This window comes from Lacerta agilis, chromosome 6 (genome assembly GCF_009819535.1).
Source record: "Lacerta agilis isolate rLacAgi1 chromosome 6, rLacAgi1.pri, whole genome shotgun sequence".
Taxonomy (NCBI): domain Eukaryota; kingdom Metazoa; phylum Chordata; class Lepidosauria; order Squamata; family Lacertidae; genus Lacerta; species Lacerta agilis.
In genome coordinates this window covers 52357090-52382602 of record NC_046317.1, presented here as the reverse complement: position 1 = coordinate 52382602, position 25513 = coordinate 52357090, and the positions used below count along the sequence as shown (strand labels likewise).

The following is a 25513-nucleotide window of genomic DNA, read 5'->3' as shown; positions in this document are numbered from 1 at the left end:
GGCTGACATACAAATACTTTTCTTTAGATTTTTAACCCACATAATTCACAGAGGCTTAAAGTCACATTTTTAAATGAGTTTCAAAAAAAGTTGTTTAAAACTATAAACTGTGTTAAAGACAAACATGTTATCAGATATATCCACCAAATCCCTGACAGTTACATGATTGCCCAAATAAGAAGGTCTTGTTTTGATGCTTCTATACTCTGGTTTAATCAACTATCTGAAGGAAGACAGTTCTAGAGTAGCTATCAGAAAACTCCATTTGAACATCTTCATCATTTGTACACAATGCATTCAAAAAACCCATCTAGTGGTCAAGTCGGCTGACAATAGCAAACATGACAGAACAAATGGGCTGAGAACTAGGAAACTCAATCATTTACAGAAAAACAACAACAACAAAAACAACAGATAAAGAACAGAAACGGAAAAAAACAAAAAATTCGACCAGTCTTCCCTGATTGAATGTTAGTTTACTTTGTTTGTAAAAATGAGTGAATGTAATAATGAGTGAATGTTAGTTTATTTTGTTTGTAATATGCGAATGTATTAATAGTTGTATTGGCGAGTAATAAAATAAAGCTTTTTTTATATTAAAAAAAAAAAAGAGAACTAGGAAACTCTGGCTCTGTGCATGGCTGCACCATATGACATAGCACCCAGATTAAAAGATGGAGCATCTCCCTAGATAGTAAATGGCTTATGGATACTAGAGTGGCTGCCTATCACGCGTGGCCACTGAGAGTTCTCATCAAACAAGGCTAAAAAGGCCTCCTGTACAGGCTGGGCCTTTGCTCCTGGCTCTCGACTTGTGCTCTGGTTTAGACATCCCAGTTCTGTCCCTTAGCTCTTGGCCCCCACTCAACAGTTGCCTTAATGATCCAACTCAGATGTGAAGCTATCAACCAGAATTATCCACTGTTCTAATCATTCCATCTTAGCAAGCACCTCAGCTTCCTAGAAGGAATTATTCCCTCTCTCCTCCCCCTGGTACACTGTTCTGGAGGTTCTCTCAATGCCCCCCACAAACCAATTTCAGGGGGCGCACAGGAGGATGAGAGGGAGGAAGGGCCACTGCACAAGTGGAAGTCCTTGCACTGGGCTTCTGCTGATGGGGATAAATTCAACCCATTTTACTCTTATTATTATATAGTGGCCCAGTTTACATGTCAAATTAAGCCATGGTTAAAATATAGTTAAAAACATTGACCAGGAAATAAGAGAGTCTGGCTCGACATGACATCTGATCTGGGGCTTCTTGCTTGTTTTCCCCAAACCAACCATGAGCAGTATGCCAAGAACAAAGTTCAGTTACTGCTCATGATTTATCTGGAAAGAAACAAACCCATAAGTCAAGCTTCTGGTGTAGACAAGCTTCTCTTGTCTAGTTTCTTCCACGGTGCAGCACCAGGATTGGAGCAAGAACTTTACAACACTGTATACCAGCTTGCTGCTTGTTCATGTTAAAACCACAGCTTGTTCCAAACTATGGTTAATGTGATGTGTGAGCCAAGTCACAAAGAAAAGGAGAGAGAGAAAGAGAAAGCATGAATACATGCATGTGTGATGTTCTGCTGAAAGTATATTTAATGAAGCATTCACTTTAATGGTTTATATTATGTACTGTATATTAATATTAAGCAATCAAAAATGCACCAAGAACTGAGAGCCATGGATGAGTTTCAGTTTGGAAAATGAAAAGTGTTTCCATTTCAAAAACATTAACCTAAAATCTGTGTTATTTTCAAAATCTTCCCCACCCTGCCCAATTTTAATCCACACCAATCAGCTGTATTTCTGGGGAAAGAATTTGAGCTTTGGGGGCTTACGGTACTGACTTTTTCAAAGTGAATTTTAGTTCCGACTTATGCTCTGGGTTCTAAGCCAATGTAGTGTGGATCCAAGTATTCGGCTCAATAATTGTTTCTGTCTGTATTTCTTTATGTCTGATTTTCAGCTGCTACTTTATGGCTTAGCTGCAAATATCCAGAGCAACAAAGCCTGCAAAAAAGGGTTGTGTGTGTACACATCTAGCAAAAAAGAAAGTCTACAATTAATTCCAGGTGCATGTGGGCACTAAGAAAATCTTGCCAGTATCAGATCTCAAGAAGAAATAGGAGCTGCTGTCATGAAGAATCCCACACTTTAGAAGTTTGAAGATCATCACCCTCTTAGGCAATGAATCAGCAGACCTGTCGCTGTCTAATTCAAAATGTTATAAGGATATAGTTGAAAAGATATACAGTATTCCCTCCAACTTTTCAGCTGACCAAAATAGTGGCCAGACTTGAGAGTTGTGGTCATATTGGGTAATACTTTTCCCCACATGACAGATGGAGCAGCTGCTTCTCAAATTGTACAATGAACCTAGACATCTTTCCCTCAAAGAAGCACTTCTAAGGAAACTGCACTTTCCTGCCCTTTAAAATGCAAGGATTTTGTCACTGAAAAAATGCAGTTTTGCTCCAGCTTTTCCTTAATGTGATAGTTATTGCAATTAGAGGTTTGGTTGTGCAAGAATACCTATTGGCCAGTACCACTTAACAATACTGCTTACAATTACCTCAAAACCACCCCAATGCAAGTACTTTGCATTACATTTATTTTATTTCTTTGCTTTGGGGGGGGTGTCTTTAGAGACAAAGCAACTTTCTGCTATACTATGGAAATGTAAGGGTTTCTGAGGTGAGTAAGGCTAATCTCTCCTCAGATCAATGCACAGGAATAATTTCATGAACATTTTCCACCACCACCCCATTTCTCCCCTTTTGTTCTCTGAAAGCAGAAGTTTTGATGTACCAGAGCAGACTGTCCTGGATGCAGGCAGGATGCCTCTAGGAAGATTGCCCAATACAAGAGATGAACACCTGGAGGAACGTGGCACAAAATCAGCCAAAAGTAAGAGCAAAATGAAGCTTAATTAAGTTTTCTGGCACCTGCTTTTAACTTAAAATATTGTAATAAGAGCATCATTTTTGCAAAAATATATTTAACTCTCTCTCTCTACACATACATACACACACACACACACCTGCAAAAAAAAGGTCTGTTCTTGTGTTGCCAACCCTCTGGACCTCGCTCAAGTCACATACCCCATGTACCTTAACTCTCCCTTCAATATGAAACTGCTTCATCTTAGGGACTAGTTTTCGTTTAACGGTTCGTTTAACGGTTTAACATTTATGCAATGTATGAATGTCAAGAAATGGTTCCAAAAATTGTCCTGCGGGCTTACCTTGGGTGCTTAAAGCAAGAGGATGCCCAACCAGTACCAAGGTGTTTTTTAATACCATGTGACCACCATTTTTGAAAACTTACAGAATTCTCCACTCCCTGTAATCAGCACAAGTCCTAATTTTTGAAAGCAACAATATCTTATACTTTTGTATACGCACAGTATTTTGGAGTTTGGATGAAGGAGAACACAGTAAACACTCCCTTGGGAGGCTTTTAACATTTATTTTTTAGTCTTCAGACCCCCTTTCAGCAGCATATTCAAGCTTTTTTCAGTAACGAACATGGTTATGCATTTTCTTTAAAGTGGAAGAACAGATTTTCATGACATCTAAATCCAAAGCTATAAAATATAGTAAAGTCTGCAAACAAGTTATCAAAGCTGATAACGTCATCTTAGTACTAATACCATTACTACTTTGTTAGCTACTGAATTATATAGAAAGCTTGTGTGGAATCACTTTAGAGGAAGATTTATAGGGCTTTATATAGAATTGGGAGGTGGGAAAAGAGCAAGTTCCTCATTCAAACAGAAGCAGATTTTCATAAAGTGCCATACAAAGGCCAATGTTTAGTTTCATTTGTCCACCAGCCGTTATATTTCTGATAGTCACCTTTCATCAGCCACTCTAGATCCAGCCTGTGTTGTGGGAAACCGAGCACTCCACTCTCATTTCAGCATTGCACTTTAAATGAGATTCTTCCCTTCCAACTAGTATTTCCATTGCTTTCTAATTGCTGTGCGTAAGGTTGCTGCGGGACTGTCAAGGACACTTACAGGATGATGCCCGTGAGATCACCGATGAGAAGAGACATATCTGCACCCCCATTACGCTCATACAATTTTTAGATGGTATTTTCTTGTCTTCATTTCTGCTAGGGCCTCACTTCATTTTTACTAGCAATTCCTGGAATACATCTCTCTCTTTGCTATGTAGGGTTGGCATGCCAATATGAAATACTGTCAAATGACTGCCAACTTGACTGCAGTCAAATATTCCATGAAGCCATGATGTTGACGATACACATATAATTGGTCTGCTATGTGTTGTATACAATTCCCTTTAAAAAACTGACTTGAATTTTTTATTTTGATCTATTTGTTTTAAAGTGGAATTTTAGGCTGACCTTGGCGTTCCAAAATAAAAGCAAAAGAGAAGGTTTAATTTGGTGTACAATTAACATCAATAGAGATCTTATCTAACATTGGTAGCTTTCAGATAATATCCCAAGTCACGGTTTGGAGGACTGGGAATGAGGCACATGCTCACACACTGCCTCTCCCTACCTCCACTCAAGATTTCAGTTAAATACATTGCTTTCTTGTTTAATCAAACTACAGGCATGCCAGCAAGGCCACAGTGGCATACCAGGATCACTTCACACCATTGCTTGCTATTTTGGATCTAGTGAAACACTACGGCATGATTAAACCAGGAAGCAATGTATTGTATTAAGTTGAATGCAAGGGGAGATGATAATGTGCAAGCACGTGGCTAATTTCTTATTTCCCAAACCATGGTTTGGAGTACTACCGGTACTACCGGTATCTAAATGTTAAAAGTTATGGCATGCCATTGTTGATTGTAAAAAGTTGCAATTTTTAAAAACACTGGTATCATTGCTTCACAATAAATAACAGCTACTCAAATTATAAAACAAAGTATCAAACCGTTTGAGTATATATTTGCTGTTTGGGAATCCAGTTAATGCTTTACAGAGCAATCCAACCCCCGCTTATGCCAAGCTGTGTGGTATAGATTGAGCAGAGGCATCCCTCCGCTCAGCTCTCCCGGGTGAGTGGGCCTCAGTCTGAACAGACAAGAGATCTGCTGGTGATAGCCCTGCCAGGAGGTAGCCCCAAAACGGGGCATTCCAAGGGGTGCGGTGGAACCAGACCAAGATCTGCTGGATCCCGAATTGGTCTTACAGCCATCACCAGCTGGCATCTAATCACTGTGCCAGTCTAGAGCATGTGCAGGCCTGACTGTGTTACCCCCCACCCTGCCCACTAAACACACGTGAACAACAGGGCTGTGGTTGTGGGAGTGAGCTTGGACTGCACCCATAAAAATAAGTGACTGTTAGTTAGCCAACACCCGACCAGTTGATGTATCAAGTCCTTTTTTTACCACTCAAATGTTCAACTCTACCCCATGGTCTCACTCATTTAATCTAGCCAACTTTGACACTGCCATTATGCAAGCACTGAGGGAAAGGAAAATGCTTATGAATCTTAAAATTTTATGGGCTATATTGGTTGTGTGTTTTTTAATTTGGATTACGTATTTTGTGGTTTTATATTCTGATTTTATCCTGTTAACCACCCCGAGACCTGCGGGTATAGGGTGGTTTATAATTTAATTAATCAATTAAATAATAATAATAATAATAACAACAACAGGATTTTTTTAAATGGAGAGACAGCACAAATACTAGACTAGATCTGATACACAATTATATGGAGCAGTATGCCATATGCAAAAAACAACTTTGTTTCGGAAGAAGGTTGTAAAGGGTCAAGAAGGCAATAAATGAAGCCCATAGATTACACTTTTTAATGTAACAACTGTAGGATTTTGTTAGGGCAAAGAGTGTAAAGTGAGTAGTAGAGCAGTGTTTTTCAACCACTGTTCCGCGGCACACTAGTGTGCCGCGAGATGTTGCCTAGTGTGCCGTGGAGACGGTTGGGATTTCCCCCCCTACTCGGGTGAAGATGTCGCGGTATGGCCGTTACGGTGGAGGTGAGTGGCGCGGGTGGAGAAGAGACCGCAGCGACGCCTCTCTTTGGCTCTTTTCGAGGCCCCGCTTAGCTAAATTCGCGGCGCCTAGGAGGGGACTTGTGGCCGGACCTGGCGGGGTTTGTTTTCCCTCCCTTCGGCGCTACTGACGCTGCGCGGGCAAAATGGAGGCGGCGGCAAAGATGGCGGCGCCCAGGGCTGCTTCGCTCGCCTTCGGCAGCGATGAGATGGGCGGGCTGGTCGAGGGAAGAAGCCGCGAGGGCGGCACCGCGGCGGTGCGTTTGGCGGAGCCGTCGGCGGAGGGAGGGCGGTGCGAGTGCGGAGAAGCGGCGCCGGAGGGCGTGAAGGGCAGTTACCGCTGCTTGCTCTTCCTCTGCCGGCTGCCTGCTCGTTGGCGCGCTTTCCAGGAGCCTCTAATAAAGGGAGCGGCGGCCTTCCCCTTTCTCCTTCTACACGCGCCTGCTTAAACTTTTGTGCCCCAAAGTATGTGAAGTGCGCTTCCAATGCGGTTTTTTTTAAATTAATTGCTTTGAGTATCTCGGCTATAACATCCAATTAGATTGACAGAAAAACTAGGCGAAATCTTTTGCGTTGATACAGGGTGTCGGTATAATAGTATTATTTTCCTCCTTGCCATCGCTTTGACGTGGGCCCTTCCCCGCCCCCTCCATAAGCTGCCAGCATGGATGCCGGAAACTTGCGTTTATGATGGTTGCAGCCCTCCTTTTGCGGTTCAGTGGGAGTGCAGTTTGGCAAGTGAAGTGAACATAGCCTGAAATTGGCATAAGACTATTAAGGACGTGTATTTTCCTGTAATATTCCATAAAAAATTCTTTTTTCTTTTGCGGGCGCTGGACTGTGTCCTGGGTATGGGGGGGTGGGTTTTTTGACATCATCTTCTGACTTCCTTCCCGCCCGAGCACCGAATTTCTGTTTACTTACTATTTCATAATAAAGTAATTATAAAATACTTTATTTGTGTTTATTTGATTCCTATTCAAGAGAATTACTTTATATATAGTCAATATAGGCACAGAGTTAATTTTTTTAACATTTTCTAATGGTGGTGTGCCTCGTGATTTTTTTTATGAAACAAGTGTGCCTTTGCCCAAAAAAGGTTGAAAAACACTGTAGTAGAGCACAATCTTTTCATATGCAAGGTCCCAGATGCAATACTGGACCTCACCAACCTTTTTTGTTGGGTTTCGGTATCAGGTAATGGGAAAGACCTCTGCCTGAGATCCTGGAGAGCTGCTGTTGTAGCCACCAGACTGTGAATACAATCACACAAGTGGGAGAAAAGCAATAAGGCCCCCAAAGGGTTAATCTCTTCTCCAGATGTTCTCAGCAGTGGCTCCCTAGGAAGTCAAGAGCAGTCAATGTGCAGTATGGCTCAGAGGATTCTTCTTCCTCTCCTCAATCCTGTCTTACCAAGTAGGTTGGAGGGTGTGTTTTTTTCATCACACTGCCTTGGTCTCTTGCTTTCCAGTCTCTCTAATGCTCCCTCTTTCCAAGGATTAAAGAGGATCTGAACTTGGGAAGGTGGGGTTCTGGTGGGGAGGACTTAGCCCAAGTTAAAAACTCATTAATGTGCAAAGACTAGAGCTCTTTTGAATCTCGTTACAGGATGTTAACACACTGGAGGTCTCTTGATGTTCCCACAGCAACCACTGTGGGAGTTCCCAGACGCTAGGCAACCCTCCCATGACCCTGGCTGACCTTTCCCCTTCTATGACCCTTGCCACAATGTAAGCGCGCGCTATTGAATCCCAGGACGTTTTTCAGCTGGGCCCCACCATTGAAACCTAAGGATTTCCCCCTAACACCATCAAATTTGCTAGAGAAAGATGGGAAGTGATCCCTCCATTCTTTCCTCTCTCTTCAGAAAGAGTCTGCGGAAGCCTCACTGGAAGTTGTTTCTAATAGTCTACTCCTTGGAAGGAGGTGGGAGTTGTTCTCCCCATTTCCCCAGTGCACGTTCAGAGCAGCAAAATTACAATACAGCAACTGCATGTTTACTGTAGGCTAAAGCAGCTTTCAGACTACAGATATACAGACCCTTCTGAGCTAAAGCATGAGTGGGAATATAAATAGACACTCCAAGACTGCTTTGAAAATGAACACATTTCAGAATGAACAAGGCACCACAGAGCATTTTGCTGGAGCCACATTTGCTGGAGCCACATTTCAAGAATCAAGGGCTCTTGACCCACAGACCTTCAAAATGTGTGGAAATAGCCATAAAGTAATTTTACTGATTCTTAAATCGCTGTTTTACTGGATCATACAGAGAGCTCAAATGGATCACAACCCCCTACCCCTCCATCTCCCAAAAGAAGACATTGATCAGGTCACAGCCGCAACACATATGCCCATATTGACTGCACTAGGAAAGTTCACCGAGTTTTACGGATACATGGATAGATATTTCCTATTCTTGCAACCTGTTCCAAGACACACCCTATAAAGACTTGTACCCATAACTTGAAAAAAGAAAAAATAGCAATGTTATGGGTAATAACAAGCTTGAAGCTGCACAGATGAAGCCTGGCATATTTTAAGAGAATTAATTACCATGGCTTTGACCACCTCCATCACAGCTAGTTTTATTATCAGGATTTCAGATCTTGCTACTGCCGTTTCCATCTCCATAAGCAGTTCATTGATGACCAGCTTGCTTTTGTAGGCATCTGAAAAGTCTTTATCTATGGCATGACTACACACAGAAGCATTACCATACACAACACTTCTTTATGCCAGTACAGCCAACATGGTACTCTCCAGATGTTTTTGGACTCCCAGCTCCCATCAGCCCAAGCCAACATGGCCAATGGTCAGGGATGGTAGAAGTTGTAGTCCAACATCTGGATAGTAATACATTTACTATCCTTTCCTTACCATATGTGTATAAATTGCATGTGAGTCATAGAATTGTAGAGTTTGAAGGGATCCCATGGGTCATCTAGTCCCATGGGTCATCTACTCTGCATAAAGTTGTGCAACAAATGTGATAAGGACTGTTTAAAAATCGTTAGTGCTTCTGCATAAAGAATTGTCACAGATATTTTGACCAGCTGGCAAAGGGAAATGGCAACATCTACACCAAAACATATGCATACAATATCATTGAATATCATATGTATATTTCAATGCAACAGTATCAGTGTGCTTATAGAGCCAGAAGCGGAATAGGACAATATTGTTATTGCTGGGTTGTTTTTGTTATATATAAAAAAAAAATCAAAACAAGTAGGTGCTGCAGAATAACTTTTTTTTTTTTAAGTCCCTGGGTACAGGCTCACAACTGAATTAAAGACCGGACACATTACAGAGAAAAAGGAAGGAAAGTAAATGAAACTATAACATGGCTGTTCTGTTTTCCTGACAGCAGCACACAGTGTTTAGTGTTTTCTCAGAGTCTGCCTTATATCAAATTGGAAAGGGCAAGCTCCACAGGAGAAAGGTTACTTGGAGGTGGGGGGAAAGACAGGAACCCAAAAGAGCTGCAATACCCACAAACACTGGGAACATAGGGCTGGGAGGTTTGATTAATTGACCAACTTTCAAAGGATATAGAAGCATGACTGGGCATTTAGGTTACTGTAGCGCTTTATGTGTGATTTTTTTTTCATGGAAAAAGGTTCCCTCGGGGGCAATATGATCTATTAGGTAACAGGTCAAAGTTTGGGAGTTAGCCATGTATAACAAAACAAATCAAATCTACAAGGTGAAATCTTTGTTTCATAAGTTATTACTTTAGACATCTAGCAATAACCAGGTTTGCCTGTCAGAGCTCAGACTTGATACCTAGCTGCCAAATCATATGCTGGAGCTTCTGCTTTGCCCTCTGATAAATGGAGACCTTTCTGCGATACATAAAAGAAATAGCTCCAGGAACCACTGAACTTTCCAACACATCTGCATGCAGCACTCAAGGGATCTGCTTGCCCATCCCATATTTCTTTCTTCAACCATCCTGAATTCAAGTTCAGCAACTCCTCTCTTCCTAACATCCTCCTCCCTTTTTCTAGCCTCAGGACCATACGCCGGCTGCAGGTCACACAGCCTCCTTGTTCCTTTCATCTCTATTTAAACAAGCTCTTCAGCTCTGCCCGTTGCATGGAAACAGACACTCCGTCTTGTTCAAAAGTGACGAGCGCTCTCTTGCCAGTGCTGTTTGTTTCAGTCTAAACTCCTGTCAGATGCCTGACTTCTGACTCTCTCTGTTTATCTCCCTCTCCTTCTGTCACCTCATTACTCCACAGCCCAGCTCACGTTTCCAGGCCTTGTTTACCAAAAGCTCAGGAGTTGGGCACTTTGTCTGATGGGAAGAGGTGGAGAGAACATGTTATACCTGCACAGCAGCTGGAATAACCACAACAAAATCCTCTACTGTGATCTTCAAAATGTGCTCTTATAGTATGTGTACCATGAACAGATCTTCAGCAAAGCAACATCAGCAGGGTCCTGGGTTGCAGCTACTTTATAAAATATACCAACCTTAAGAGAACAAAAAATCCTCGAGCTGACCAAGCAGAGGCCTTGAAACCAGGAATCTGATAGTTCTAATCCCTACTCTGAGCCTTATTGTTGTTTGGGCAAATCACTTTGTCTCTCTGTAGGAAAATGGCCAGGACCTTCCATGTGGAGTACAATCAGCAAAGGTTTATGTTGCTCTAGGTGTTTGGTCATTTTGCAGTAACCCAATGACACTTGCATGGGAATCAGCATTCAAAATCATTACCTCCTTTGGCCAAAGGGATAGAATGCAGCATTGAGAAGGCAGCTAGCTCAAAGTGCAAGCCAGAGACTATACAACTTGGGGGGAAGGGTTGAGAGATTGTTTCAAATAGGCCTGGGGGGGGGCACACAGCCATTCTGGAAAAGGGCTATTATATTTTTGCCCCAGACATCTCCAGAAAAAAACAAAAACAGCTCAGTTAATCCCACAATGAACTCCATAAAAAGTATGTGGATGGAGCTGTAGAATTTCTATACAGACAGCACTGAATCATGTAAAATCCTAGAAGTAAGCACTGTCTAGACATACTTATGAAAGTCCACCTACTAGTCAGCGTTCATCAAATATGATCAGATCCAGGATGTCCATACTAAAACTTTGGGAGATGATTCATGTATGCAGGTGAATTAGAGAATGCTATCACCCAAAGCAAACTAAATGCATCTAGCATGTCAAAAGCAACTGTTCTGAAATGTGTAGTGCTGAACACCACATATACAAACACACTGTATTATATTAGCAGTTTCAACAAATACCCGTAACACAGGATAAAGCAGGAGGGGTGTGTGACACAGAAAATACATGTCCAAAATCGCCCTAACAAAGACTAGCTATTATTCTGAAGCAGCAAGTTTTAATCTGTCTTTCCATGTTTGATGGCATTAGCTATTTGCCCTCTAGAAGTAGTTCTTCATGACCAGTTTTATTACAGTTCTAGGCCTTAACTCTTCTTGTGGCAGGAATTTTACCAACTGGTTGCATAACATGTTCACCAATATCTCCCCTCTAGCCTTTTATTTACAGTCCACTTATTATTTTTCTAGTCCTCCTCCTGAGAATTAGTCCTGGTTTTCTTCTGTTTCATTTTTAAAGAGGAAGTGAGAGATGGCACATTTGGGATCTGAAGCACAAGGAAGAGACAGGAGTTGTCAGACAGGAACAGACCAATGGCTCAGAAGCCTTTTTAAACAGGGGCAGATATAGGATGCTACTGGAGAAGGTGTAAATCCTTCATGAAGCACCTAATTGTGCAAAACTCTATATATGGGGACATTTATTACTGACCCCAGCTGCTGCTCAGCTTGTTCCCTGAAGCATGAAGATTGATGGCACCAATGGTTCTCATCTGAGCTACTGTCACTGCAGATGCCATCTGCGTTCAGAAGTCTCCTTTGCCTTTAAATACCGTCTCACACTGGTGAATTCTACAGGTTAATTATATGCAGTGCTGAGGGGGCAGGGGCATGGAAGAAAGGCAAAGATTACTTGGGATAATGATTCTTCGCCCCTCCCCCCACAAAAAAATAACCTCCTTTCAGTTACTTCACACCTAAGCTGTTTCATTCCTGGTGAAGAAAAGAGCACAAGAAATACAGTTGCTCCCCTTTACTACTATATTCATTGGTACATCCCACTATAAAGTGACTTGCCTCCAGTAGAAGGTGCCCAGGAAGGAGCTTGGGCAAGGAAGTTCATTTAAATTGCAGCAGGTGGGGATTTGTCATTTTTGGTCAGACCCTAGGGGTACTTGAAAAAGCTTATATGCTGTGTGTGTGTGTAAATTATAAAAAATATAAGCAAATATATATTGCCCTAAGGCAGGTATATGGGAGCATAGAAATTGACCAAAATGACACATCTCCACAAGGTATTGCAATTTAAAAACAACCTCCTCCTCGCTTTACTTCCTAGGCATGTTCTACTGGAAGTAAGGCAGCCTCTCTTCATAGTGAAATATGGCTATGGACATCTAAGTCTGTTGCAGCAGATTCTGCACATTGTTTGGCAAGGTAGACAAAATGTCCTTGCGGTTAGAACAAGAGACTCAAGTTAGTACTTTTATTTCCCATTCCTTAGACCTAGAATGGAAGAGAACAGGTTCCCAATTGTTTACCTTCCCTTGAGTGCTTTTTGAGGGAAATTCTATGGAACCACGCACATAAAAAGCAGTAGCTGATCATTCATATTGCCTTATCAGAAAGAACCATAGGTTTGGGGGGATACTTGATTCCTGCAAGATCCTCCACTTGATTCCTGCAAGATCCTCCTCAAGTTCATCTCAGAAAAGTCCACATAGAGAATCAGAGAACTGTATTGTTGGAAGGGACCCCCAAGTGTTTTCTAGTCCAACCCCCCCCCCTGCAATGCAGGAATCTCAACATGGCTGACCAATTGTGGTATAGCATTTTCCACAGCCATCTCTTCAAGAGAGTTCTGCCACAGAGCAAGACAAGGTATCATATCTGCCTTTGGACAAGCAAATGCAGTAAAAATGTAGGTACAGTATTAGTTGCCACTCTGTGGCACATGGCAAGTCTCAAAACAGTGGCATACATATTACATCAAGCCAAACCACACGGTATTATAACCCCCACATTGTTGATGTCAGATGATTGTCAAGTGGGTTGTCCTGCTCACCTATCAAGTCCCTTGCACAGAACACCCCAAGTGCCTGACAGCCAGCTGGTTATCAGGCACTTGGGAACTGCAGCACAAGGGGCTTTGTCAGTCCTATGCTCAGCACTGAACGTAGGGCTTGCAAAGTGCTTTGTGCACCACTGCTCAAATGCCTGATAGTCAGCTGTCTTTTGGGAGCTTGTGAAGTGCCGCACATAGCACTTTGCAAGCCCTGTGCAATCAAGCTTCCCTTGGGGAACTCGGTCCTGCAGCCTATCTAGTCACATCTCTCCTTGCCCCACAACTGATGTCACATATGGCATCACATGTGGGGCGGGGCGGGGGCATTATTTCAGGAAAACAGGCCCCACTGGCTTATTTGGTCCAGAGTCCATGTGTCATTCTCTCCCCTAATAGTAAAACCACTGCAATACAAAAAGTTGTGGGGGTTTTTTGTTGTTGTTTTGTTTTAAGCAGTCTCACACATTGGGGGCAGAGGGGATGTATCACTTGAGAATTTGGCTGTAAATGTCCCACACACATTGTTCATCCTGACAAAGCAATAGCTTTAAATCAGGAGCAATCGCTTTTACACGTTCCCACAGTGGCTTAGGCCAAACAGCACCAGGTTCATGCTACTCAGTGAGTACTGCATAATACTTTACCTGGGCCATGAGTGAGCACACATCTGTTTACTAGAGCCCACAATACTGTTAAACTAATTGCAGTGCCAAGCCCCAAGGCACCATGAAGACAGCCTTACTACAGCCACACACGCCCCTCTGAAGGAGGGGGAGAACTGTGTCTCTTTCATTCAGCAGGGGTGACTCTGAGAAGCATGACATGCATGATTACCCTTCAGATCAGGGGAACAGTGGCTTAACTGCATGAGAAACGGCTGTTATTCAGGTAATGGATTTACAGTGCTCACTACTAAAGTATCAGACACAGCAATTTTTTACAGCTTTCACGCTGGAATTTACAACTTAGACAAGAGGCGATCTCCGTATGAGTCTGGGCTCATTGCCTTATTTAGTATCTGAGGTTACTAAAGTTTTCTCTTAAGTTTGTTTTGAAAGGTAAATTGTAAGCACTTAAATCCATACACAAACACATGCAAATGCTACATAAAAATTATATGCACATACATGCCTAAGAAAAATATGAATGGACACAAAAAAATCCCTGTAGTGCATGTGTTCCTATTTTCCTTTACATGCAGCACATGTAGTAAGACCACCAAAAGAGAGCTGCACTGTGTGAACATGGGCAAACACACAGTATGCCAAAGGTAAACTCTGGCATGGACTCTTCGTTACATCCAAATACCTGGCCAAGCAGGGTAGCTAGTGCTTCTAATTTGGGACTACTTAATCCCCGATTTGAAGGAAAGACAGCAAATATGTGGAGTGCCTTCACAATGCGGCATCCATGTGTGTATTTGAGTCAGCTCCAAAGGGTAACACTGCTGTGACAAAAAGTCACCTTTAGGACTTTGTGTGAGCAGAAAGAATCCAGTGATATGGTAACAATTGTTACAGCTGGTCAGTTTTCACGGCAGGTGATAGTGCAGTGTTTGCAAGATGTGATTCATAGGGCTGCCCCAAAAGCCTGCTAGTACTACACAATGCCAGCACTACACTGGCTTACTTGCAAAGCTGGAGACAGAAAAAACACACATTAACAGTATCAGTAAAGTAGTTTGTACACAACTGAAGGAGGATGGTTCATATTCAGAAGAGTACCTTCCAATAGGGTTGGCCACAAGATTTATGCATGCTTGAAGTTACAAGTGGACATACAAACAGCCATGAGCCAATCTGTTCACATGACTCTAAGAATATCCTGGTGCGTGTGGGGTACAGAGAAAAAGAAGCAGAGTATGAACACACAAGGATCTGTCATAAACTAAGTCAAACATTTTGGGAAAGTAAGCTGGAATGCTAATTTAAGGTATGCACATACCTAGGCATAAATGCTAATCCTAAAGAAGTCACATCTATGAAAAAGTCACTTCCATAAAAAAATATTCATTCCAATCAGAATTTTATGGAAGTAGGTTCTATGAAGGAAAGATTACTAAATGTGGCTAAGAACTGACAGCAGCAGACTATCCACAACCTCTCCCACCAATTAACCTACCCTATTCACGGCTTATTATTTTTTCATTGCCCTTTTTCTGTATTCTACTATACCACATAGTAGTATAAAGACCAAGGAAAGGGTTTGGGATCTGTTTTAGATCAACCTGTTCCTAACAGGCTGAGAGAAGCACTCAAAAGGTAGGTAAACAAGAGAGTGTCTGGAAGAATCAAATACTCAGTACCTGCTGCTGCTGAAAATGCAAGAGTTCCACTGGGCTCATTTCTCCATTGGTTTCTCCACTGGCTCCTCCTTCTCTTCCACATCCACCACCGCCGCCTCCATCAGTTGGATTGTTTAGGCTGCTGACCCCATTCTGACTGGAGGGAGTAGAACGTATTGTCTCCGAGGCAGATTCAACCATCATGACTTGCTAGCAGCACCTGCATAAGCAAAGTAGTACTATTACAAGAGCATAAATTTGAGCTGAAGCTACTATCTATGCTATACTGGAAGGCATCACTCTGCAAAACGTTGTCCACACTGCAACAGCGTTCAAAATTCCCATTGTTCTAGCCACATTTTACGACAAGGAATTTCATTAGTGCAAGGAGTTTCTGAGCTCTGGACGCAGTACTGCGCCTAGGATTCAGATTAAAACTGTAGAGTGGAAGGAAAGAAGGACCTTTTTCAGCCTCCCCACTTCCAGGTACTGGAGAAGAGACCCTCTTAAGAATATTAGCAGGGTGGACAGGGGCAGGACTAGTCAATGTAAAAAATAAACATAATATTCTAGCTGTAGTTCATTCATTTTCAACTTTGAATTCTTGTTATAGCAGAAGCACACCTGGACATTCAGTTGTTTTGCCCATAACCTTGGTTTAAGTGCCTAGCTTTCATATCAGTTTCAAACACTGCACTGCAATGACCTAAGCATGACAGACTCCTCCCCATCCCAGATGTATAAATGCCCTAAGACATCCAGAAAGCAGGAACCAATGGGACATTTGCCAGAGAGTAGCTGTGCCCACAATGTTGTTTAGTACAGCTAAGTCTTCAGTAGACACACTAACATGTCCTCCTTTTTACCAAGTGAAACTCTCAAAGAACTTAAAATAGCTTAGCTGCTAGGAGTAGTTTTCATAACACACTTGCTCTGGGCCTGCCCCACTTGCATAGAATTTGGAGAAGCTCCTTAGTAGAAACCACTAGAAGAAGGAAAAAAGAATCTCCCATACAGAGTTTAGAAGTCAAAAGCAAAACAGGAGGCCTAGGAGAAAGTTTGTTTGTCACCTACCTGAAACATTGTGGGAAACAGGCACTCCCATGACATGCCTTCAATCTAAGGGGGTGGGAGCTGAAGCCCAATTCATGAGAGCTCGTAAATTTTATGAACCACTGACTATATTTTTTGTAGTTGTGATCATATTATGGATTATGATGCCTTGCATGGCCTAGTGAATAAAGTCCACTAGAGTAAACCTCTAAAGATAAAATGTTGGCCCTGCACTCGAAATAGGCTTATCAACATAATGATTTCAAAAGAAAATGATGGCGCAACAAAGGACTTTCCACATGAGTTGATGGAGTTAGAAATTTAATATTTCCAAGTCTCCTACTGTGAGGTTCGCGTGATGATGCTCACGAGTAACGAAGCAGGAACCCGAACAGTCTTTTGGCAGTTTTACTGGTGCAAACTATTTCCAGTGCAGAGCTACAGAAAGCATGTCTGTCTCAGTCGCTGGCAGAATCCGGGAGTGGCCCCTTCCGGCTCCTTCCCCAGCATAAGAGCTTCGGCACCCCAAATCTCCTCCTACCCTCCTTACGTTTCATCCCTCTGCACAATTGGGTGCCGGAACTGGCGTGCTTCCCTCCAGACCAGCCGGACAAGGTGAGGTGCTGGGGCTCTGTGCAGCATCGCCGAGCCCTCTCCTCTCCCAGCTGGCCCCTTCCCCTTCCTCCCCACTGGAGATGTGGCTGCTCTTCGTGCTAGAAGAGGTGCTGCTACTCAAAAGGCATCGGGGCTCTCTGTATCTGTAAGCGGAGCCTCCGTTCCCCTCAGCGGGCCAGGTGGCAGTTCCCTAACACCTACCTAGCCATGCAGTCAGCTCAAACACATCTGGATAAACTAAGATTTCATAAGAAAAGCAGGAGGTACTTCAGGAAATGGTTGCCTTTGAAAAGACCCTTGCTCCCCCCCATTTTCCACAATATGCTGTTAAAAACCAAAGCATTTCTTCATCCTAACATGTAAACTGCAATGAATATGAAAGTTTTCGATTTCTATAGTTTGTCTTAGTGGTGAGTACATGAACATAAAATCTGTTAAACCAGGGATGGGGAACCTCTGATCCTCCAGATGTGTTTGGACTACAAAGCCCACCACAGCTAACCAACTGACCATGAAGAAGAAGAAGAAGAAGAAGAAGAAGAAGAAGAAGAGGAGGAGGAGGAGGAGGAGGAGGAGGAGGAGGAGGAGGAGGAGGAGTTTGGATTTGATATCCCGCTTTTCACTACCCGAAGGAGTCTCAAAGTGGCTAACATTCTCCTTTCCCTTCCTCCCCCACAACAAACACTCTGTGAGGTGAGTGGGGCTGAGAGACTTCAAAGAAGTGTGACTAGCCCAAGGTCACCCAGCAGCTGCATGTGGAGGAGTGGAGACACGAACCCGGTTCCCCAGATTACGAGTCTACCGCTCTTAACCACTACACCACACTGGCTCCCCATGATGCCGTGGGCTGACTGGAGATGGAGTCTAACAACACATGGAGGGTCACAGAATAAGGCAATCAGTGCACATTTTAATGGCTACTCAATACATAAGTGAATGGTAGGTCGCCAATCCCTGCAAGTTTGGGCTGAAGAGTTAACAAATACCAGGGCAGGATATGCTAATATTTCCATTTTATTGTTAATAAATAGAAGGCAGCTTTCCTTTTTCAAAGAGTAGCACTTTACTCCAATCTTAACTTCAACATAACATAACTTTTGTACACTTTAGTGAGAAGCATATTCCTGCTGTTTGCTCTGTTTTGTTCCAAGGCTCAAAAAGAGTAGCAGCTATGCTGTGTGTTTTCATTTCAATGTGTACCGATACCCCAGTTTTCCTTTCAGAAGGAAGCCCAAACCAACAAACAGCATACAAAAACAAGTATCAGAAGACAACCAAGCAATATGAAAACAAGCTACAATAAGCCTGCAGAGCTTTGATTCAATGCCTAAAAGAAAGCCAATTAATAAACAATACCCCCCAAAAATAAACAAAACACTGGGATAATAAAACACATACTTTAGTCAAAACTGAACCAGCCAATATACTAGGAATTGGGACATACCATTAAAAGGGGGGCAAATCCACCCTAGAGACAGGAGAAACCAAGAGAACCACCACAAACAATAATAGCAAAGAATACCAAGAGCCACAATAGCCCCAAAACCTCTCATGTAAAACCTCTCTCATTGCAGGTTACTACTCCCTTGCGTTATATGAGTATGGGTGACACAATTTGTAAGCATCCAAAGGAAAACAAACAGCAATGTGAAATTGAATTACTGCTGCTAAAGTGCAAAGTGTAGAGTAGCAAAAGCACAAACTGCAGTAAACCAGCAGGAAAGTGGTACTAGGAAAGCATCCATAGCAAACTAAAGCCAGATCTATTTTGAAAATCCAGCCTTAACTTCAAAGAAGCCACCAGATAGGCAAAGCAAGGAACTAGCAGAGAGCAGCTCTGCTTTTAAACCCACCTTATAGTCAAGGGCGACTTCCCACATTTTTACCATAGATGGGAGTGCATATGCAAGGTTGGACAAATTACCATCCTGAAAAATCATGTGCCCATATGTCTAAATTTGAAATTAGCACCACCTGAATGATAGTGGGCGAAGCAATACAGCAGACCCAACTTTTTGTTCCATTTTGTTTTTAAAACCTTTGAAGCCATGTCAGTTAAAGTTTCTTTCCTCTTTAAAATGAAGGGGGGGGGGGTGGAAAGAAGATGTGTCTGCTTCTTCAACTGGTCTTCAACTGCTGAGTCAGGACTCATTACACATCATGTCCTGATCTAAGGTGGGTTGCAACAACCACAGTAAGGTAAAGGTAAAGGGACCCCTGACCATTAGGTCCAGTTGTGTCCGACTCTGGGGTTGCAGCGCTCATCTCGCATTACTGGCCAAGGAAGCCAGAGTACAGCTTCCAGGTCATGTGGCCAGCATGACTAAGCCGCTTCTGGCGATACCAGAGCAGCGCACGGAAACACCATTTACCTTCCCGCTGGAGCGGTACCTATTTATCTACTTGCACTTTGACGTGCTTTCGAACTGCTAGATGGGCAGGAGCAGGGACCGAGCAACAGGAGCTCACCCCGTCGCGGGGACTTGAACCACCAACCTTCTGATCAGCAAGCCCTAGACTCTGTGGTTTAACCCACAGCACCACTACAGTACCACCATACAAATACATGGTTAAAAAAGAAAGAAAGATATGTTTGGGCTAAAAGGTGGGTCCTCAGTCAGAAAAGACTACTGATGTGGAGGGTTTTTTATTCCAGCCTCATAAACTGTCTAAGAAAAACTAAACAAGTAAGAAGGTAATGGTCCTAAAGGACTCTTGGGAAGAGGTACCGGTAGTTTCTATCCCAAGCACATGCATCTATCAGGAACCCTCCATTAAAGAAAATGCCACTGTGAGTGGGATAAAAATTATGGGGAATCACATACACACAACCACACACAAAAAAGTAAACAATACTTACTGAGGTTCAAACATGGGGAAGGGAGCATAATGGAGGTTAATCCTCCCCCACCCACACTCACTATTAGGGAGAGTTCAGAGGCAATATTGATTTTTCCCCATTCACGACCCTATAGCCTGTTAGGTATTTTGCCACAGGTACAGCTTAAATAATCCTGTAGTGGTAATATGGATCAGAGGACTTTCCCCTTCCATCCCAAAGGAAACCTTTAAATAGTGATGGCAGTAGACCTCTTAACAACTTTAAGGAGCCCATGGGGAAAACTGGGGTCTGTATTCTGCCCTTATATTGCCAGGGTTCCATGGCAATATGTATTCATATGACCTGATCTTCTCATTTTCCTTTTAAGCACACTCTTTTTCTGAGTACCTGGGTTGCTTTGCTGATATACTGGTTGGCATGGGGCCACTCACTTCTCTAAATGGAATTAAGTATGGTAAGTTCTGGACTTTAATATTTTGTTAAGTCTCTATGAGATTGTTTGTAAAAAGCGAGAAACTCAGAACTACAAGGAGGAAGACAATGATTATGTCATCCTACAGAGCTTGGGCAGGAATTAGTTGACATCACACAGACAGACACAGAGGGAGGGAGGGAGAGGGAGAGACTTACTGACAAAAGGAAGAAAAAGAGGAGTTGAAAAAGTCTGTTTTTTATTCTTCATACATTCAAAATCATCACTTCTGACTGCATTTATTTAGAGTAACTGTTTCCCCTAGCTGTACGCACAATCAGTAACATGTCCAGTGAGAGATGCTCTAGATTACTTACTTAGTAAATTGCCTAGTACACTGACAGCAGGAATTATTTGCAGTGAGGTTTGGCACTGGATAGGCCCAGCAGCTGGTATCTGCTTGACTTTAATAAAATGCTGGATTTTTTGCAGGGCAGGAGGGGCTCCTCAGAGAAAATTCTTTTTGGAAGACAGAAAAGGTTCCTTTTTCTAAATTTCCCATTTGAGATAGTTAAGAACGCACTATTGTCATGTTTTCAAGCTCTTCTCTGCAACCAGAAAAACTAGTAGTTTGTTTTAAACATAAAAGTGAAAGCAGATTCTAATATTCATTCACATTACTTTAGCAGTATACTACAAATAGTTATATTAGCGTAAAGGAGGAAATACCAATTATCTTAAACTGGTAACACCAATTCTGTTAAGATCAATGAGCAGAGTTTTGCTATCCCAATTCTATATGGCAGTGCCATTTCACCTTAATAAATCTATCAACAATTAATGTAAGACTAAAACAAAACGGCTAAAACGCAACAGACACACTAGGGTGTCTTGTTTTAATTTTGTCTCTTGACAAAGAAAACAAGCTGCCAAGCCAGCAAAGAATCAAAGCAAAAAAAAAATTAACTGGGACTGATCAGAGAAGCGGTCAGCAAGTTTGAAAGTGGAAGAGGGGCAGCAAGGAAGGGATATTTCTTTTTTCTACCTTTTCTTTCCTATGCATGGTTCCCCCCTCCCTTTTTTTGGCACGATAGACCGACAAACTGGGAACAACATAATTGCTGAAATGTGGCGTGTAATAATAGCTATTCAGAAGCTGATCATTCATATTAAACAGGGTGAAGCAAGCTTCTCATTTGCATGTTTGAGATTATATGCATTTCAAAAGTCATTTCCGCAGGGTGTATGAATGACATTAATTCCCATGTGGAGTTGTCGACTCTCTCCTGTAGTCCCTCACACTATCAAACACACACACACACACACACACACTGACATACTTGTAGCTGCAGGAGAATTCAAGGGCACAGAGATTACTGCATTTTTGGTTTTGTTGAAAATATACATGTTTGAGGCTAGTGATATTGGGACACAGGATAGTAGGACATTGGTGAAACAATGTTCTGAGGCAAAGGCTGTTGAACTTGGACTGTGGGAGTTGCAAAGTTAGCAGGAAAGATGATGAACATTTTGCAAGCAAAACACAGATACAATTCAGCTTTAGTCACATGCTAACTATACAAAGCTGTTGACAGTGCTTTCCAACATGCATCTTCCTACTTCACAGAGACACAGACTCTATTTTCAGCAAATAAGTTGTTCAAAATGTGAAAAAGAACTTGGTTTTCAAAATCTCAACAACACTTTAAAAAAAAGTAATCCTAGCTGTACACATTATCAGTATTACCTACATTGTGAGCGCTGCTCAGACCTTCATGGTCCAATACGATTTCTTCTCCCTTCCCTTTTTATATTCCTGCTATATTTTCTTTCAGTTTATCAACTCCCTCCATCAAATCAGTGCCTCTGAAGCTTTTTTATTCTGTAGAAAAATTATACCCTGCTTTTTCACTCCACAAAAGGAGTTGCTTGAAATGGCTTATAAAAATAAAAGTAAGAATAAATTCCTAATTAAACCATAAAAACGCAAAGTTATGAAGCTAAAAATGGCATCTAAAGCAAACACAAAGAGCAGCACAACCATAAAAGCAGCTACAGAATCTTGTTTCAAAAAGAGTACTGTATTTTGATCACTGGTGGGCAAAAAGTATGGCTGTATATTGTTTTGTTTCAATTTATAAATACTGTGTGAGCACATGTGAAGGCTGTTAATACGAACACCAGAAGCCGCTGTATAGCAAATCATCATGCAAACCTCCCTGCCACCTCACACCCTCCTCTACCTGGTAAGCAAGATAGACCCATCTGCTAGAATGCAATGGTAGCACAGAAGCTGCACTCCGCTAGGCGAGTCACTTCTGCCATTGGTGCATCTAGCTCAGTATTGTCTCTACTGACTGGCAGTGGCTGTCCAGGTTTTCAGACAAGAGTATTTCCCAGCATCACCTGGTAATTCTGGTAACTGACTTCCTGCATTCAATACATGTGCTCTGCCACTGAGCTATGGCATCTCCCTCTTTACCCAAGGATAAAAATGTTTAGAACTAAAAGCAGGAGAACCATTTTTAAATCACATGAATGTTTTAGCCAGCATAGGCTTTGCTATTACAAGCGTGGGAACACAAAAGTAGATTTTAATCTTATACATGACGCATAGAAACAACATGAATCAATCTCCTTCAACTTGCCATTCCCCTCCATTACATCTTTGTTCAGCAGGCAAGCCTAGTCACTTAAAGAAAAAAGACACGAGGAAAAACATGCAGCTTGCTCCAAAACATCATGAGTTTGTATTACTGGTCAGGAGACAGGGTGGGGTGGAATCATAGAATTGCAGAGTTGGAAAGGTCTCTGAGGATCATGTAGACCAACACCCTGCAATGCAGGAAAATGCAGCAGTCCCAAACGGGATTGAACCTGCAACCTTGGCGTTATCAGCATCGCGCTCTAACCAGATCCATTTTGTTTAGCTACAGTTCTTTTCTAGCTTTTCTCCATCACTTAGGTACACTTAAACTAAACCAATTATGATAGGTCAACTGTACATATTAGTTTTCTAGGTACAGATAATAAACGTCTGCAGATGAAAAAAATGTAACAGAAAACATGCTACATGAATCATGCTGTTGTGAATTGTGTTTATCTACACCATGATACTTTGTATACATAAGGGAACATCTCTTCCAAGAGAGTACTTGCCATGGCAAAAGTATACATTATCTAACTGACTGGTTGTATGCTTGAAAGTTTATATTGTATTGTATGTTGCCTAGTGGTTCGCTGCATGAAGTGATTGATACATATAAACAACTAAGTAACTTTTAAATATAGAAACAAAGTAGTCTTTTCTTCCTCAAAAGTATTCCTTCGTCCATCCATCCATACGTACATGCAGTTAGTTGACTCAAATGCATATCATCAACTAACATTTTATTGGGCAACACCTGAAGCGTTCACACATGATGTGTTACAGGTGCTGTGATACAGTATGGTTCCTGCCTTCCCTTGTCTGGATCCTATGCTCCTCTGACAATATCTGAATGAAGAGCAAACTTGGGATGGTTTAAAATGGCTTACTTCTCCCTCTACCCACATCAACAGCATTTATATGAGTACATATATAGAACAAGGCAAGGTACCTGGGAAGGTACCTGGGATTTGCATGTGATGGTTTGGGAAGGCAGCATGGTTGGTGGTGGTGTCCTGTTAGAGCACCATCAAGGGAAAAAAATCAAAACAACTGCTGCAGAACAAAATCCCAGTCTATCTTTATCTCTTCCCCTTGATGCCCCAAGGACATGCACTGGGTACTCATTTAATTCTAGTCCTGCCTGTCTGAAAACTGCTATTGTGGTAGAAGGAAAAAGAAAACAAGCCAAAGGCACTGGGAAATCCCAAACACACCAAGAACTGAACCATGAAGAAATACTATAGATTTGGAAAGGGACCACAGTTCAGCGGTGGAACACATGCTATGTGTGCAGAAGGTCCTCGGCTGAATCCCTGACATCTCCTGGTTTGGTTTGGTTTTTAAAGGGATCAAGTAGCAGGTTATGTGAAAGACCTCTGCCTGAGACTCTGGAGAGCCACTGCCAGTCAGCAGACAATATTGAGCTAGATGGATAAATAGTCTGAACTAGTATAAGTCAACTTCCTATGTTTCCATCTATCACAGAGGGTGATATATGTTTGCATAAGGCTTCAAAGCTCCAACCCACTATAATATGGGAGGAGAGTTTCATGATGAAATAAAGTATTTTAAAGTTAAACAGGTTCATGTTCCAAATATCTTTTCACATATTTTAGTAATAAATATTCAAGAGCCTACAGTTTATAGGGACTTCTAAGCATTTTAGGAAAGCAGTTGTTCCCTTATTGTCCATAAAAATACACACAGAAATACTGGAATATAAGAGCTCTGGAAGTCTTGAAGTGGAAAATATTTATTCTTCCCCCATAGGTCGAGAAGCATATCCTGATGACCACACCACATACAACACTTGCACTGAACATGTTCATTGAAGCTCCAGTGGGCTAAACATTATACTGAACTTTAAAGTTCAACTGTCACCAGCCATGCCAGACCGTGGCTAAACATTTTTGTACTCCGAAGAACAGTAACATTCCCAAATGAGCCCATGCCACATGACACCCAAACATTCCTGTGATCCACAACTTGTACACCAGGTGTGTAAGATATAGGCAAGTGATACAATTTTATCAAAATCAAACTCCCGCCAGTTTGCAAAAGTATCAACATTCCCAACATATATGTATTTTCTTGATGGGGGGTGTTTTTTTTGTTTTTTGTTTTTTGCCCTTTTTACTGTTTTCTCCACTCTTAATCTTAATTCTCAAACTTTCACTGCATGGGGTTTGTTTGTTTTTAGAGAAATAGAAAGAATCAATTTTCAACCAAACCGGGGTGGGGGTGGGAAGTTCCTAGATAAGTGAGAGTTTACTCCACAAAGTGTTAGGGACAAAATGCTGTTTACAGTTTTAGAGGACTGTGTCAGATGGTTAATGCTCTACTAATATATGCCAGCAACTTTAAGGAAATGCAGCTAGAGTAAGCAAGGGACAGAGCAGTCATATTCCCACATCTCAGGTTTGCCAATAAAAACTTGACATGCAACCCTTAAAGTGGTTCTAAACCCAGGGAAGTGTAACAAACCCTCAAGTTATGACTTTTTAAACACAATGATTTGGA

The 25513-nt window shown here is 42.0% G+C and overlaps 1 protein-coding gene across 5 annotated transcripts in view; it reads right to left on the bottom strand.

The window, feature by feature from the left end:
* FOXP4 (forkhead box P4) overlaps positions 1–25513 on the bottom strand; it is a 148614-nt gene that overhangs the window by 89341 nt on the left and 33760 nt on the right. For 3 of the 5 annotated variants that reach the window (XM_033152674.1, XM_033152675.1, XM_033152676.1), the window contains exon 2: positions 15443–15641. In XM_033152674.1, the coding sequence (XP_033008565.1) occupies positions 15443–15625 (183 nt within the window). In that variant the 5' untranslated portion in view covers positions 15626–15641. Of the gene's footprint in view, positions 1–15442; positions 15642–25513 lie in introns of those variants that run through there. The other 2 variants (XM_033152677.1, XM_033152678.1) reach the window with 1 other exon arrangement.